This window comes from Rhinatrema bivittatum, chromosome 3, assembly GCF_901001135.1.
Source record: "Rhinatrema bivittatum chromosome 3, aRhiBiv1.1, whole genome shotgun sequence".
Classification (NCBI taxonomy): domain Eukaryota; kingdom Metazoa; phylum Chordata; class Amphibia; order Gymnophiona; family Rhinatrematidae; genus Rhinatrema; species Rhinatrema bivittatum.
Window position 1 is genome coordinate 90,664,079 of NC_042617.1, and position 15,702 is coordinate 90,679,780.

Here is a 15,702-nt window from a genome sequence, read left to right on the forward strand (position 1 = left end):
CTGTCAACATTTTTTGACGGTACTTCTTTAAACATATTGATCATGACAAAGATTATTTGCTTCATATAACATTTGCCATAAAAATGAAGAATACACTTGTCCAGCTCAACAAGTGTACACTCCATTTTTTTACATGAAGGTGTCCAAAACACATGAGACCTTAAGAAATCTGTCTTTTACATTACGAGCTGTCACATCTCTGTGGTTCTGTTTTAGGATCAGAAAATGCAGCAGTACCTTTCCTTCAGTCTTTACTTAAAGCATCACTCAGTGTTTTGTTTTTGTGTACAAATACAAAAAATCTTATTGATAACTAAGATTTGACATTAAGGATCTCAAAAACAGTTGTGATGTAGCTATGAACTTGATGGAAATCTGAACTAAAATGTTACATGATGAATTCAACAAACTTGAAGAAGTCACCTTGGTATTCAGTTTCATAGAACATAAAAGAAAAGAAAATTGTCATATGTAGTGAAGAATTATAGAAACATCTTGTACACACGTCACTGCCTTCAGTGTGCTCCTTGCAAATTTTTGTTCACATCAACAACCAGAAATTTACATGAATCAGTAATATTTATGAACTTTAATGTAAGTGTAAAGAATAAAACATAACATAATTAATAAATGATAACCATAATAGTTATAATGGTAAATAAATGCTTGATAAGATGCAGACTCTTCAACATTATTTACACTGTCCTCTTACAGAAGGCAACACATTGCATCCATGTCAAAATATAAGCCGGGGGGAGGGGGAAACACAAGAAATTAAATTAAAACAAAAATATTTAAATAAATCAGTTCTTTTTTTCCTCAGAAATACCCCTTAATTTTCTGTGGGGAAACCACTTTAGAAGAAAATTCTAGAGATGTAGCTACAATAAGCAATCATGCCAGCTGTGGTGATTCCCAAATTTTCTAACATGGGACCAAAATTCAAACTGAAATGCTTAAAGTAATTTACACTCCGCTGTCCTGCTTTGTACTGCTGAAGTTCTTGGTTGTGACCACAATGGACTTTCCGATGGGCCCTGATTCACAGTTTGGGCATTTCCATATTAGCCAATCAACTGCAACTAAGGATACTGCTGAATTTATGTGTTTGTAGGACAGCTGAATTTCTCTATTGTAAAATTTTTGTATTAGGTCTTTTTCATTATGGAATTAATACAAATTTTGTGCTGTTTAAACTATGCACCTTATTAGCAAAGTCCCTTCAAAGAGCATGATCATGCGGCATATGTTAACCAAGGCAATGAACGTGCTACTAAGCTTGTATCCTTTACACAAAGTTCCATAAAATGCAAGTGTGTGCTCCACTGAATTAAATACAGAAGACTAAAATGTGTTAATTATTAGCAGAAGCAGAAAGCAATCAGCTATGTTCATATTCAAATGAAGAAAGATTTCCTGGAGTTATTTATGATGCTTTAAAATGCATAATCCTTGTAGAAAGTGGAACTGTCTTGCATTCACTAGTTCAATGAACAATGCAATGTGCAAAAGCCCCTCTAAATGTTTCTGCAGCAGATTCCAGTAGAGCTCCTTGATTCAAGGAATGAAGGTTTGGATTTCTTGCCTGCTCTATCGACGTTTTGTTAAGCGTTCAAGGTTTTTAATGATTATATTGTAGACTGTCTTGTTACGTCAGAAATAAAGGCTTCTCCCTGTGACACTGAAGGACACTTTTCTCTCTGTTTTTAGTTTAAAGGCAGAAAGAGAAGAAAGAAAACATGAGAAGAGTATAAAGACCTGGAGATTATATACTAAAGTTAGTAAAAGGAAGAGTTAATGACATGCAACAGATTTTTTTTTTTTTTTAAAGATGAACAGAACATCAAAGATTAATTTTGTTAGTAAAAATTTCCCGTAATTTCAACAAAATATTACATTTTCACAAAATAAATGAGGCATTTCAGTTTATGATTATCTGCAACATTTGTAAAACATATTAGCATGTAAATCAGAGAAGCTGTTCTTTTCTCTAAAATGGATGGTTAGAAAGAAAAAGATTTAAGAGTAAAGAATTTTAAAACAAATTATCTTAACAAAACAGAAGACTTAAAGTTCCCTGCCCAGGCAGGCAAAACCAAGTGCAATAATTCAATCTAGTTGTACTAGAAGATTCAGTTAAGCAAGCAAATAATTATAGCTGTTAATGCAACAGGCAATATTTTTCTCATGTAATGCTTTTAATTTTTTGTAAATGAGATTACAGGAATCTCATTTACATTTTGGGCAGGAAACTCACCACTCTGCTCACATCACATGTTGTGAAGTGACTAGAATTAGGAGCTTTGGTGCTCCCTAGACCTGCCTTTTGAAATTCTGATTTCTGGTGTAGCTTCCACATCTGCAGGAGAAAAGTATGTTGTTATTTGCTTTATTTTATTGGTTCATTTTGTGAACAAAATAAAAGTTTAACATACAAGTGATTTCTTCTCCTTATGTGCACAGCTCTCAACCTACCAAGAGACAAATTTGGGAAAGAATAAATTATAAAAAAAAACAAGAGAAAGTTTGAAATGTGTATATTTCCTTCCTGGAAAGTTTTTCAATAAACTGTTTCAAGTTTCAGTATTTCTGACATTATTAATTTTAGTGGTAAAGGGGGAATAATTACCAGTTTCCATAAGAACACAAATTTAGGATCAAAATTTCAGAAAGTTGAGAGGTATGCTCATGTGTGTAATATAATACGATCATAGAAACTGTTAACTTGAAAAAATGTAAAGTGTTTACTAAAATTATATTTAAACATATATAGGTTATTTTCAGCCATTTATAATGATCATCTTTAACTTACCCCCCCCCCCCACCCGTTTTGTTTTCCTTAAACTGGATTTTACCTAGCAGGACTTATTTATAGCATTTAGTTCCATGAAGGGAAATAGTTGCAGCATGCAGCAGCAAAATGCAATGTCTGAATTCTATGCAATTTATAATACAAACCTTCAAGCAATGTTTGTTGAAAACCAAAGAATTGTAGTGAATAACCTAGATGGTTATTAAAATACCTCCCTTCTGTTTATATAAAAAGTTTAAAAGAAATTATATAATTTTTCAATAAGAGGAAGCTGCACCGCTTTGGATGTTCTTTTAAAGACCAGGAAGATGGTCTAAAAGAATTACAAATATATAATGCCTACAGAAAAAGAGCGTTGTCTTTAAACAAAAGTAACTGGTTCTTATGTTAAATTTTTTTTGCAGTTTATAAGCTTTAGCAATAATCAGTGGATATTACATTTGGAATTATGTTATAGGTCTACCAGGCTCTACCATGCAGGGTAGACTGCCACCTACAAACTCAGTAGACTAATGCCCGTCTTCTTAGAAAGCATTCCCATGATCCTTTCTGCTGCTCCTCACATTATTTGCGTTGGTCTCCAGGCATGCAAAAGCAGTATCTTCATGCAGTAGATCTCTGTTCTGCACGTGTGCGTGCTGGTGGTTTCTACAATACAGTTGAAGTCTGTTTGCAAAATCAATGTGATTACATGATATGGCAAGTATGTTTGACAGAGTCTTGTATTGGAGTTTGAAAGGTTTGTGGAATTTTTGTACCAAACTCAAAGTTTGAAAGCAGTGACGTTCATCTCTGTTTCCTGTGGAAATGCTGCCGGTCCATGGGTTGACGCTCCAGGTCTGAAATAGCAGGCAGTAGTCAACTACATCATTCCAAGTCACTCTCCAGAGGGAAAGGGTCATCTGAAAAAAGCAGTATATAAGCAGTGCTAAGGTGTCCTGTACCAGCTGCAAGGATTACAGCTCATATTTGATTTTCTTAAAAGAGCTCTCTGCTGATCCCTCATAGAGAACAAACTGGAGAGCAGAAAGAAAGCTAAGAGTTGACCCTGCATATATTAGGGTGGGGAGTGATATATTCCATTATTGCCAGATCAATATGCCTGATCTATGAAGAAGCAAATTCAGAAAAAGAGATCCCTGGATGCTAGAGGGTAGGATCACAGGCAGAAATGGGAATGTGGAAGCTGTTTTTTGGGGTGATACCAAAAAAGATGCAGGATCCTCTATTGTGTACTGGCTCAAGAAGCATTTCAAGCAAAACTCAATCTTTTAAACAAAAGCTCCAAAGGCTTCTTCCCCCATGAGAAAGAGAAGGTGGTATAAGGCTCTTAGACCTCTTCTCAAATGAAAACTCCACCCGAAAGGGATCGCTAATATTCCTGTGGAAGGGATGGTTGTGCTCCAGTGCAAAAGAGGAGGCTGGAAAGCTTTGGTTATTTAAAGAATCAGAAATAGGGCTGTTAATCAGATGGCTGATATCTGTTCTGGTATTAAAATTATGAGGAACCAGAGGAGGACTTTGATCAGGCCTTCCAGATTCAAGATGCATCTTCTTATTCACTATATAGTAAGGGAGTTCTCTCTCCTCATATCCTTGTCACAAATCAGAGACAAAAAGCAGGATTCACAGTACTGCAGGAAATTGACAATGAGCACAATATTATGAACCTTGAAACCGGAATGAGAGCACCAAATCATTTTTGTATAGGCCACCTTTTTAAGTCCCTACTGACCTGAACCTATCTGAACTGGTGACTTAAAAAGGTAAAAGGCTTTGAAATGTTCTGATTCAATTGAGCTATCCAGTCCCTACTGGTAAGGGACATATAGCATGCTGGAATAAAACGTTACAGAATAAGTGTTTTGATTCCTTCCCTGACAAAGTTATTCTTCACTCCAGAGTCCTGAGAGTCAAGAAGACTTCTATTAGACATAAAAGCATTAACTCCGGTACTAAAAGAAAGAGTTTTCAAAGGTCTATTCAGATTATTTTTTTAGTGCCAAAAAAGTCAGGAGGTTATTGCCTAGTGTGAGACGTCGAGAGTGTGAACAAATTTGTGGTACAGAAGACTTTTCTGTGCTTCTTGAATCTATAGGATGCCTATCTCCACATTCCCATTACTCAACATCATCAGAAGTGCCTCCAATTTGTCATAGGCAGGCAGCATTTTCAGTTTGGTCAGTCTGGCATTGACTCTAAGGGCACTGATAAATGTGCTAATTACCCTGCAAGCAATGCTTCTTGAACAAAAGCATCTTTATGTATCCTTCTTTAATATACTCATAAGAGCTTTACTCATTTCTGCAGCAAAGGATATGAGATGCAGGCTTGTGAAAGCCATTAGGATTACAGCTAGATCAAGAATTGGGGGATGTCATACCTTCAGCTATCTCAGGATCACTGCCATCTGGAAGTGAGACTGTCATGCAGAAAATATGTAACACTGCAGTGGGCAGGGTGACTCATATGATGGAGGAGACCAGTCATATAAGCTCTCAAGGGCAGTGATAGTAGAACATTGCCTAAGCCTACCAGTCTTCAAAGTGACAAAAGAAATAGCACCATGGACCAAATTCCATATGAGAGCATTCTGTTGCCAAAGAGGATATGACAGAGTTTTTAAGCTGACCTAAGAAGTTGTCCATACTCTTACCTGATGGACATGGAGAAATAAGAGAAAGGAAGACCTTAATTGAAAAAACTGGATGTTAATTTTGATAGATGTGAGCTTGCTCTGACAGGGAATCACCATGATTCAGCTCATGGACTTTTGTCTCAGAAGGACAAAAAGCTGTAGGTAAATATTTGGGGAATGAGAATGATGGGTGTATGTTTTAGTAGCTTTTCAGCAAAGGACTGTTCAAAGGGCATTCACATAAAATCAATTTTGTAACATTAATATACTCAGACGAGAAGGAGGAGAGAACAAGGAGTCCCAGGATAATGTTAGAGGCACTAAAGGTTCTGCCATAGGCAGAGAGAAATTCACTTTATCAGCAGTTCAGAGAGCAGAGATGATGAATTTGCTAGTGATTTTGAGCAAATAGTGCCTTCAACCAGGTCTTTCAGTCCATAGGCAGTTTGCAGGTAATTCCATTGTTAGAGCTCATGGTAAATTGCTTCCACAAAAACGTTTATTCAACAAATCCTTAGGTGGTGACTGTGGATATAATGTCTTAGAAGTGGAGCAACTCATTGCTGTACCTGTTTCTTCCATGGTGTATGAGGAAAGAAGGTAGAAAAGATAAAAACACACCAATCCAAAATGAGTGGCTGAGAAGGCCATCATTTCTGGACCTTGTGAAAATACTAAGTGATAGAGCCTTTCGGATTTTCTTTCAAGAAGGAAATAAACAAAGGCTGGTCCTTCATCTGAACCTAGAATCATTCTCTCTCAGGACTTGAAAATTTATAAGCGTTCCCTAAACAAAGTACTATTTATAGAGAGTAGTGGAAGGTTTACTATATTCAAGAAAGGCTCCCCACAAATAAATCTTATAACTGTTGCAGAAAGTTTGCTGATTTTTGGACCAGAACTCTTCTACAAATAAAGCTCTTTAATCTAGTTTGGGATTTTTGTTGATGGTCTTGAAAAAGACTTAAAAGTAGACCATTAAGGGTACAAGCTGCAACACTATTGGCAAAACAAGGATCACTAGAAGGAAGATTATTTTACCATCATAGAAACATAGAAATGACGGCAGAAGAAGACCAATCGGCCCATCCAGTCTGCCCAGCAAGCTTCACACTTCTTTTTTCTCATACTTATCTGTTTCTCCCGGCCCCCAGCAACCCTAGGCTCCACCTCCCCTTCACCCCCACCACCAATGCAGAGAACAGTGATGGAGCTGCCTTCAAGTGAAATGTTAAGTTTGATTAGTTTGGTAAGCGGCAGCATAGCTCTCTGCCGTTGAAGCAGAGAGCAATGCTGGATATGCATGAAGTATCAGTTTTTCTTCTCCCCTGCCGTTGAAGCAGAGAGCAATGCTGGATATGCGTGAAGTATTAGTTTTTCTTCTCCCCTGCCGTTGAAGCAGGGAGCTATGCTGGATATGCGTGAAGTATTAGTTTTTCTTCTCCCCTGCCGTTGAAGCAGGGAGCTATGCTGGATATGCATTGAAAGTGAAGTATGCCTTGAAAGTTACATTAACTATCTTCAAATATTGAAAAGCCTAATAATTGGTAATTGAATAAGCCTAATAATTGGTAATACCTATAGCCCATGAACCCATCCCTGTTTTTTGGTTTTTTTTTCTTTTTTTAATTGGGAGATGGCAGCCCTCCATCCTTCCGCTCCGTGAAGGTGGAACACCAACCACTGGCATCCCGCTCCGTGAATGCCTCTGTGGCTGCTGCCGCTCCGTGCAGTGTTTTGCTGCCTGCTCTTTATTCACGCCCTCTAGACCTGATGGATCCACAGTGTTTATCCCACGTCCCTTTGAACTGCTTCACAGTTTTGGACTTCACCACTTCCTCCGGAAGGGCATTCCAGGCATCCACCACTCTCTCCGTGAAGAAATACTTCCTGACATTGGTTCTTAGTCTTCCTCCTTGGAGCCTCAGCTCGTGACCTCTGGTTCTGCTGATTTTTTTCTGACGGAAAAGGTTTGTCGTTGTCTTTGGATCATTAAAGTTTTTCAAGTATCTGAAAGTCTGAATCATATCACCCCTGCTCCTCCTTTCCTCCAGGGTGTACATATTTAGATTTTTCAATCTCTCCTCGTATGACATCCGATGAAGACCCTCCACCTTTCTGGTTGCCCTTCTCTGTACCGCTTCAATCTTGTCTCTGTCTCTTTGTAGATACGGTCTCCAGAACTGAACACAGTACTCCAGGTGAGGCCTCACCAAGGACCTGTACAAGGGGATAATCACTTCCCTTTTCTTACTCTATATTCCTCTCTCTATGCAGCCCAGCATTCTTCTGGCTTTTGCTATCGCCTTGTCGCATTGTTTCGCAGACTTCATATCATTAGACACTATAACCCCAAGGTCTCTCTCCTGCTCCGTGCACATCAGCCTTTCCCCCCCATCGAATACAGTTCATTCGGATTTCCACTCCCCATATGCATGACTTTGCACTTCTTGATTTTATAAGATTTCTATGGGCAGTTGCGTTGTCCAATTCTCGGTTTAGAAGTCTATTACCAGTTTTCAGTTTAATTCAAGTTTTAATAGCACTAATGAAGTCACATTTGGAATCTTAGTTTTCTTATATTTCTAGACAAGCAAAATGTTTTTTTTTTTCTGGTGGCAATCAGTTTGTTGAGAAGAAACAAGCAAGCTACAGGCACTGTTGTGAGAGTGTTTCCTTTTACTTCAATTCCTTAGAGATAAGGTAAAGCAGAGTTGCTTACCTGTAAACAGGTGTTCTCCCAGGACAGCAAGATGTAGTCCTCACATGTGGGTGACGTCATCGGACGGAGCCCTGTCACAGAACACTTTTGTCAAAGTTTCTAGAACTTTGACTGGCACACTGAGCATGCCCAGCATGCCATAATCCCTGCAGCCATAGGAGTCTCCCTTCAGTCTCGTTTGTAGCAAAAGGTGAGACCAACAACTTTTTCCCATAAAACTATTTGGGAAACTTTAGTTTTGCTTAATGAAAATATTGCTAGACAATTGCTAGAATTGCTAGAAAATGATTCAATCAATGTTCCATTGATAAGGATCATTGATTGATTCAATCAATGTTCCATTGATAAGGATCTTGGCACTGGGAGCAGCATACAGGGCCTGTAGCCAGGTAAGAAAGTTCCCCTCGAAGCCATAATTTTTCAAACTCCAAAAGAGATACTCCCAAGAGAGAGTCGAAAGCCTTTTCGGTGTCAAGACTCAAAACAAGGGCTTCAACTTGCGAAGGATAGCTCAGGGCTGCAATCAGTCTCCGGACGTTTTTAACCTCCTTGATGTCCCTGGACAAAACCAGTTTGGTCAGAGCGTATAAGGGTAGGGAGAATCTCATTCAGCCGGGCTGCCAACATGGCCGCGAAGATTTTTAAATCATTATTTATCCCCTCTAAAGAATCTTATTACCTTTATTTATTCGTTTGTACTTTATTTCCCCATTTCCGTTTTGATCCAAGTTTATCTCCCTTGTTCAATGTAATCACATTCTCACATGCATGTTAATGTTCTAATGTAAACCGAAGTGATATGTAACTCTGCTACATGAATTTCGGTATATAAAAATGTTAAATAAATAAATAAATAAATTTATCAGGGAGATGGGGCGATAGGAGCCTACTTTCAGGGGATTTTTCCCAGGCTTAGGAAGGAGGATTATAGTGGACTGATTTTCTACGGCGCTGATCGCAAGCCCAGAGAGCAGACCATTGAAATATTGCCCTAAAACAGGAAGCACTGAGAACTTCAGAATCTTATAAAATTTGGGGCCCAAGCCATCAGGTTCTGCCACCTTTCCAGGCTTCAGACCATGAATAATGGCGTGGAGTTCACTATCTCGAATAGGGCCATTCAACAACAGCTGGTGGTCTCCTGTAAGCTTAGGCCAGGACAAGTTTTGAAAAAATTGGGGAGGATGCTTCCAAGTTGCTAGGTTTTGCCCCATACAAGCTCCTGTAGTATTCTAAAAATCTCTCAGCAATATCTAACATCGTGGTTTTAGGGACGCCCCCCCTTATCCTTGATATGGGTAATAAGTGTTTTAGGCCCCCGCGCTTTAATCAACTGCGCCAAAAGCTTACTTGGCCGATTACCGTGTTGGTAAAGTTGATATTTATAGTAACGGAGAGACTTGGAGGCCCTCTGATGCAACAATGTGTTCAGTGTCTCCCGAATGCCATCAACTACCTGTTTAGTGGTGGCTGACAAAGATTGCATATGTTGTAATTGGGCCTGTTTAAGTTTAACGGTTAGGGTCAGAATATCATTGTTACGCCTTTTATTTTGAGTTGCTACATAGGCTATAATAACTCTCCTCATAACTGCTTTCCCCGCATCCCAAAGCACTGCCAGAGAAACGTCTGGGCGCGAGTTATTTTGTACATAATCTTCCCATTGCTCTTTTAAGTATAGATGAAACCCTCTATCCAACATGAGACCCGGGGGCATGCGCCAAGAGAAGGGCAGTTTAGGCTGAGGTCTGATCCCGATGCGTACCGAAACTGGGGCATGATCCGAAAGTGCTATCGCGCCGATAGTGGCCGCTTGCACCCTGGGGAAGAAGGAGTCAAAAATCAGAAGTAATCCAACCGGGAGTAGGTACTGTGAGGGTGTAAGAAAAAGGTATAGTCCCGCTCCCCCGGGTGTAGGACCCTCCAAATATCCATCAAGCCTAATTCTTGACAGACAAAATTGGCTCCCAGACAGTGATCAGGACGGTCTATGACCTTGGGGGGATTGCAGTCCTCCTGCTTGTTCGGCACAACATTAAAGTCACCCCCAAGCAGCAGGGCACAATGAGAGAGCTCAGCCAAGATCCCCACCAGTTTGGCATAAAAGTCATGAGAATATACATTTGGCGCATATATGTTGCAAAGAGCTATCTGATGTTGGTGGCACGTCCCAGTAACTATTATATACCTGCCTTCATCATCATGCCACACTTTGTCCACTTGAAATGGTAATTGCTTGTGGAGCAGAATAGCCACTCCCCGCTTCCGTGAGGAGTAGGAAGAAGAAGAACACTGTCCCACCCATTCTCTGCGTTGCTTAGCGTGTTCTGCGCTCATCAGGTGCGTCTCCTGGATGAACACCACCTGAGAACCGAATCTTTTAAAGGCCATCAACAATTTCTCTCTTTTAATAGGGGAGTGGATACCATCCACATTCAAGGAGGTAAATTTTATAGTAGCCATCAAAGTCAATCAAGCTGGGAAAGGCCTCCTCGAAGCGAATTATGGGAAATTATGAACCAGCAACTCCCCACGACTCCCCAGCCTGAGCCACTGGGATCGAAAGTGGTTGTAGTCACAATCTGGCATGAGAATTTAGGCTCAAAACTTTATAGTATGTACTCCTCCCGAGCCCCCCCCCCCCTCCCATGTCTCTGCCCACCCCCCACAACCATACACACATGCACCACACATACATCCCTACAAACCCAGCCATACATACCAGTCAGCTCCAAGAGCTCGCTCCTCAAGCTTCCGCTGCGGATGATGTCATCCCCGGAAGTGTTAGGGAACTTTTAATGAAGTAAACGTCAAGTTTTTCCGTGAGGTAAAAAGGTGAGAGAAATCTCACAGAGCTCCTAACCCACGAGGCAAACAGCAGCGTGGAAAAAAAAAGAGACTGAAGGGAGACCCCTGTGGCTGCAGAGATTATGGCATGCTGGGCATGCTCAGTGTGCCAGTCAAGTTCTGGAAACTTTGACAAAAATGTTCTGTGACAGGGCTCCGTCCGATGACGTCACCCATATGTGCTTGTCCTGGGAGAATTTCAATTATTTATTTATTTATTTTATTTATTTATTTACTTTTATATACCGGTGTTCGATTTTACATATCACATCGGTTTACATTTAAACAAAATTTGCAGGAACTTATGCGTTACCTTTGTCAAATACATTAAACATTTAAATATGGGGATTGTTAATTATTTAATAATTGAAATTACTCATTTCACTCAACATTTTATCAGAAAGTGGCAATGCCCAGAGCCTAAGTCTTTATTACAAAAAAATTTACAGTGTCTGGATGTTGCAGTGTTTACAATTTTACTAGGGAAGGCTCATATGTACAAAAACAAAGAAAGAAATTCTATGTGAAAACCTTTTGAACTTTGGGATGAATTTTAAAAGCCAGGTGTGTGCTAAAGCTGGGAGATACGAGCAGAATACAAGCCCTAAGCCTTACCGGACTAGACTATTGTAATGCTTTATATTTAGGCTCCAAGACACTGCTCTTCACCCACTCCAATTAGTACAAAACTCCACTGCTTGAATCCTTGTCAATGTAAAATCCAGAGATTTTAGCTCACTGCACTGACTCCCTGTACGGTCGCAAATCCAATACAAAGTCCTATTGATCATCCATAACCTTTTACGCAAGACATCTGCCATCTGGCTATGCTCAATTCTGCGTCTATACCAACCCACACGTCACCTTCGTTCTATACATAAAAACCTTCTAGAAGTCCCTACAATTAAAACGGCAAGGCTTGGCCTCACCAGAAGCTGAACGTTCTCTGTTGCAGGCCCTGAACTCAAACTCGATTCCAGATTTCCTTAGGCTTTTGTCCAATTCTAAAGAGTTTAAGAAAAATCTAAAAACTTATCTATGTTCCGTTGCATTTGGCAGGTCAACAGTGGTTTGATTCCATCCTACCCCCTCTATGAGACTTTAGTTTGTCAGAACTTTTATGTTTGTTATGAATTTAACTTTTTTGAATGTTTTTACTTTTTTTGAATCATGTTTTTATTATGAATGTTTTTATCATGTAAAATGCTTAGACTCACTCCCATTGTATAAGTGGTATATACAAAATTTCAAATACATAAATAAATAGAAGTTGGGCTGGTGTGCGCCGTATGGATTTTAAAAGGTGCCCAAGTATGCTTTTCCGGAAAAGTGGTGGGGCATGGGCGAGGCATGAGTGTTCCAGGATTTATGAATGAAACTAGCACGTAAATACTTATGTGTACAAGTGCGTGTCAAGGTCCCCGATCGCGTAACTTTATTTCTACTATGGATGGCGTGTAAGTCCTAACACAAAAAACATTAGGCTTATCAAAGGGATTTTAAGGATGGGGACTAACAAGGTAAAGGGGACGCTAATTAACTAGAAGGGTTAGGAAGTCCTATCCTTTACCTGGGCGAACTGGGAATAAACTGGAGAAACTTGTAATTGTGTTGGCACACGTGTCTACTAAAATCCCCCCACTCACATGGTAGAGGCATCTGTGTGCATCCATATAAAATTGTGCGCATATGTACGTGCATACAGCCTATTTTATACCACGCGCACATATATGCGTGTATGTTATAAAATGGCTGTGTCCTTTGGCGCGAGCTGGCATATGCGTGTACATGTGTGCCTGCACAGCTGTTTAAAAGTTACCGTCTCTTTGTTTTGAACTTACTCCCTTATGAGTAGTACTATACATCTTGAGAGGATCAATCCCTTCACAAACACATCCCTGTGTTTCATAACAGTAAAGAATCATTCTTCACTATATTCTACTCTTCTTAGGGCGGAATACACTAATACCTCTACAAAGCACCTAGCACAGGAAGGATAAGGCAACAGGGAAACATGGCCAATCAGAACCACATAAGTTAACAAGAACATTTTTAATATATTTAATAAGATAATTAGGATAGACATGATATCCAATCACCTGCATGTTTTATTTTGACAGCCCTTCCTTCCAAAATGTATGATCTGATTATCAATCAACTGTAGGCATTTGGACGGCTACAATCATTGAATTATATCTGAGGCAGTAACAAAATATGCAATGGCTCCCCGGTGGCTACTTCTACCCATAGTAGTAGCATCTTTGCCACTTTTTTCTACACATATTTTAGATAATAGTAATGGCTGATCTTAATAAAGGGATAATAAATCTGTAGCAACTTCAGGAGTTCACAGCTCCGGTCCTTGAAGACAACAAACATCTGATTTTTAGGGTAACTAAGCTATGCAAAATAGCCTTGTTCTCAGACCATAGGTATGCACTTCATCTGATGAAAATTCATTGTAGATCCTGAAAACCAGATCTACTTGTAGCCTTTGCTGAGAACCCTTGGCTAATGGATGGTCAATAGTTTATTATGTAGTAATGCCATTAATGAGGCGATTTGCTACATTTACTTTTTACAAGTGTTTCAGACAGAAACAGGTGAATTCAACACCCTCATTTTGGCAAGGGGCATTGAGATCTCCTTCCTTCTCTAGCTGTGAGGCCTGGTCGTCATGGGGTTTGAATCGGGGATGTTCAGGTTGGAGGATGGATGACCAAGCCTTTGGACTAATCCAAAATCACAGAAAAAGAAGCCGTATGCAGAATAATTTGAATTATGGCATCCAAAATCATGCTGAGAAACCACATTGGCTGGGGAACCAATAAAAAGGGATTACTGGGAACAAGGAAGTATTCCCAGTAACAAAAGTCTGCTAGCTTCATTTCTATGGTCATGTGTTTGTTAGACTGAAACAGGACCTGCCTGCCTGTAACTCAGAACAGCATTATGCATGGACCTGGCCTGCTTGCCTGTGAATTCAGTAAGCCTTGGTACAGAACTGGAACTATTGTTTCACTGTTGCTAAGATCAAACCTGACCTGTTTATCTGTTACTTGGTGTAAGCTGAGAATAAATGCTCAAACCAGGATCTGATCTGCTTATTTGTCTGTTCTTCAGAACTAGTAAATATACCCTGCAGAGAACCTAACAATTCACTGACAATGAATCACAAGATGGATAGGTACCTGTCTGTAGGAACAGCAGAAGAGAATGTATCCCAGATGAATGCATGTGCCATTTCCTTTTCTCTGTCCCTGCAAGTATTTTTCTTGTATTCTTTGACTGCTAACACAAATGTATGGATGGGTGCTTTGTTTCGTGTTGTTGGTCTCTTGTAACTTGCTCATAAAAAGGCATGGGAACTGTAATAAGTTTCTGTGGCATGAAAACTAATTGTCCTTTTTTTTCCACCTGGGCTGCAGTCATAAGGTCTTCTTTCTACTTAAATGAGTTTTTTCTTGTCATGGTATTTCATGTCTTGGTTATCTTCCAATACTGTTTGTAGTGGCCATGCTCTTGAATTTTGTATGAAGGCTGTATATCCTGTTTGACCTTTATTTTAGGGTCTGTTGTAAGAAGTTAAAATATTAAGTTAGTATATAGCTATGCTTTCAATGTCTCATGAAGTTAGAATGTTATTGCATGCCATTCTCTGTTCTTTGTTTACTATCATCAGATTGCATTTTAGGACATGAGATAGCCAATATCTATATGGTAATCACTGAAGGTTAATGTTTCATGAATATCCAGTGTTCTTCAGTAGTAAGTATTGTGACAGTTTTCATTAAGCTGCACAGTGGCAATGCATACAGATACGTTTGAACTCATGTAAAGCAAAGTTGTTTCTCTGTAATAGGTATTCTTCGTGGAAAGCAGAACAAACAGCTACACAAGTTGGGTGACATCATCAAATGGCACCGATTCTATCTTATATGGTCTCCTAGCCCAGAAACTTAAGGAGTCTGTTATAGACATGTGTGGGAGTTCCCATGTTAACATTGCTGTGTGTTTCTATCAGTCCATTTCTGAGCTTGTGTTCAACTTCCCGGGGAGGAGGAAGGGTTGTATTGTCATTTGTTCTGCTGTCCACATAGAACACCTGTTACAGGTAAGCAACTTTGCTTTTTCCGTGGACAAGCATCCACATAAGTTGGGACTCCCCAGCTAAGGGTTGCTTTTATTTCTGTTTTCCTTTTTTTGCAACCTGTGGTCATTGTGTGGGAAGCTGGGTACTTATTTTAAAATGTTAATGAGCACATATTGCCCAAATTTGTCTGCTCAAGATTTCTGTTTTAAATAGTGCTGTGCAAAACCTGTATTGATAACTATGTTGTTGCTTTACAATGTTCCACACAGAAGTAGAGTTCAAATCAGCTAATGTTGTGGACTCTGTCCTCGAAAGCTCATGTTTTAATAAATTGGTTAGTTTATAAGGTGCCACTCGATTCCTGTCACAGAAGCTCTTTTGTTGTTGTAATCCTGTGTTGAGTTGTTGGGCTTGCTGATCCCAATGGTTCTTATCTTGAGCCTTGCTAGAGGTATAACTTGTTCTGTTGAAGCCAAACTTTCATGTATTTCCGAGCTGTAGTTCATTTGGTTTCAGATAAAGATTGTATTAGCATCTTTATTTTTCTGCTCTTTGCAAAGGAAGGCCCAGTTTTGCCTCCATGAATTCTA

The 15,702-nt window shown here is 39.5% G+C and overlaps 1 protein-coding gene across 3 annotated transcripts in view; it reads right to left on the bottom strand.

Annotated features, from left to right (window-relative positions):
• Window positions 1-570: 570 nt before the first annotated feature.
• CCDC88A (coiled-coil domain containing 88A) overlaps window positions 571-15,702 on the bottom strand; it is a 503,234-nt gene continuing 488,102 nt past the window's right edge. Inside the window, exons 32-33 of one of the 3 annotated variants that reach the window (XM_029593462.1) lie at window positions 2,258-2,359; window positions 571-1,700 (exon numbers count right to left, since the gene is read on the bottom strand). In XM_029593462.1, the coding sequence (XP_029449322.1) occupies window positions 2,295-2,359 (65 nt within the window). In that variant the 3' untranslated portion in view covers window positions 571-1,700; window positions 2,258-2,294. Of the gene's footprint in view, window positions 1,701-2,257; window positions 2,360-2,448; window positions 2,472-15,702 lie in introns of those variants that run through there. The other 2 variants (XM_029593463.1, XM_029593464.1) reach the window with 2 other exon arrangements.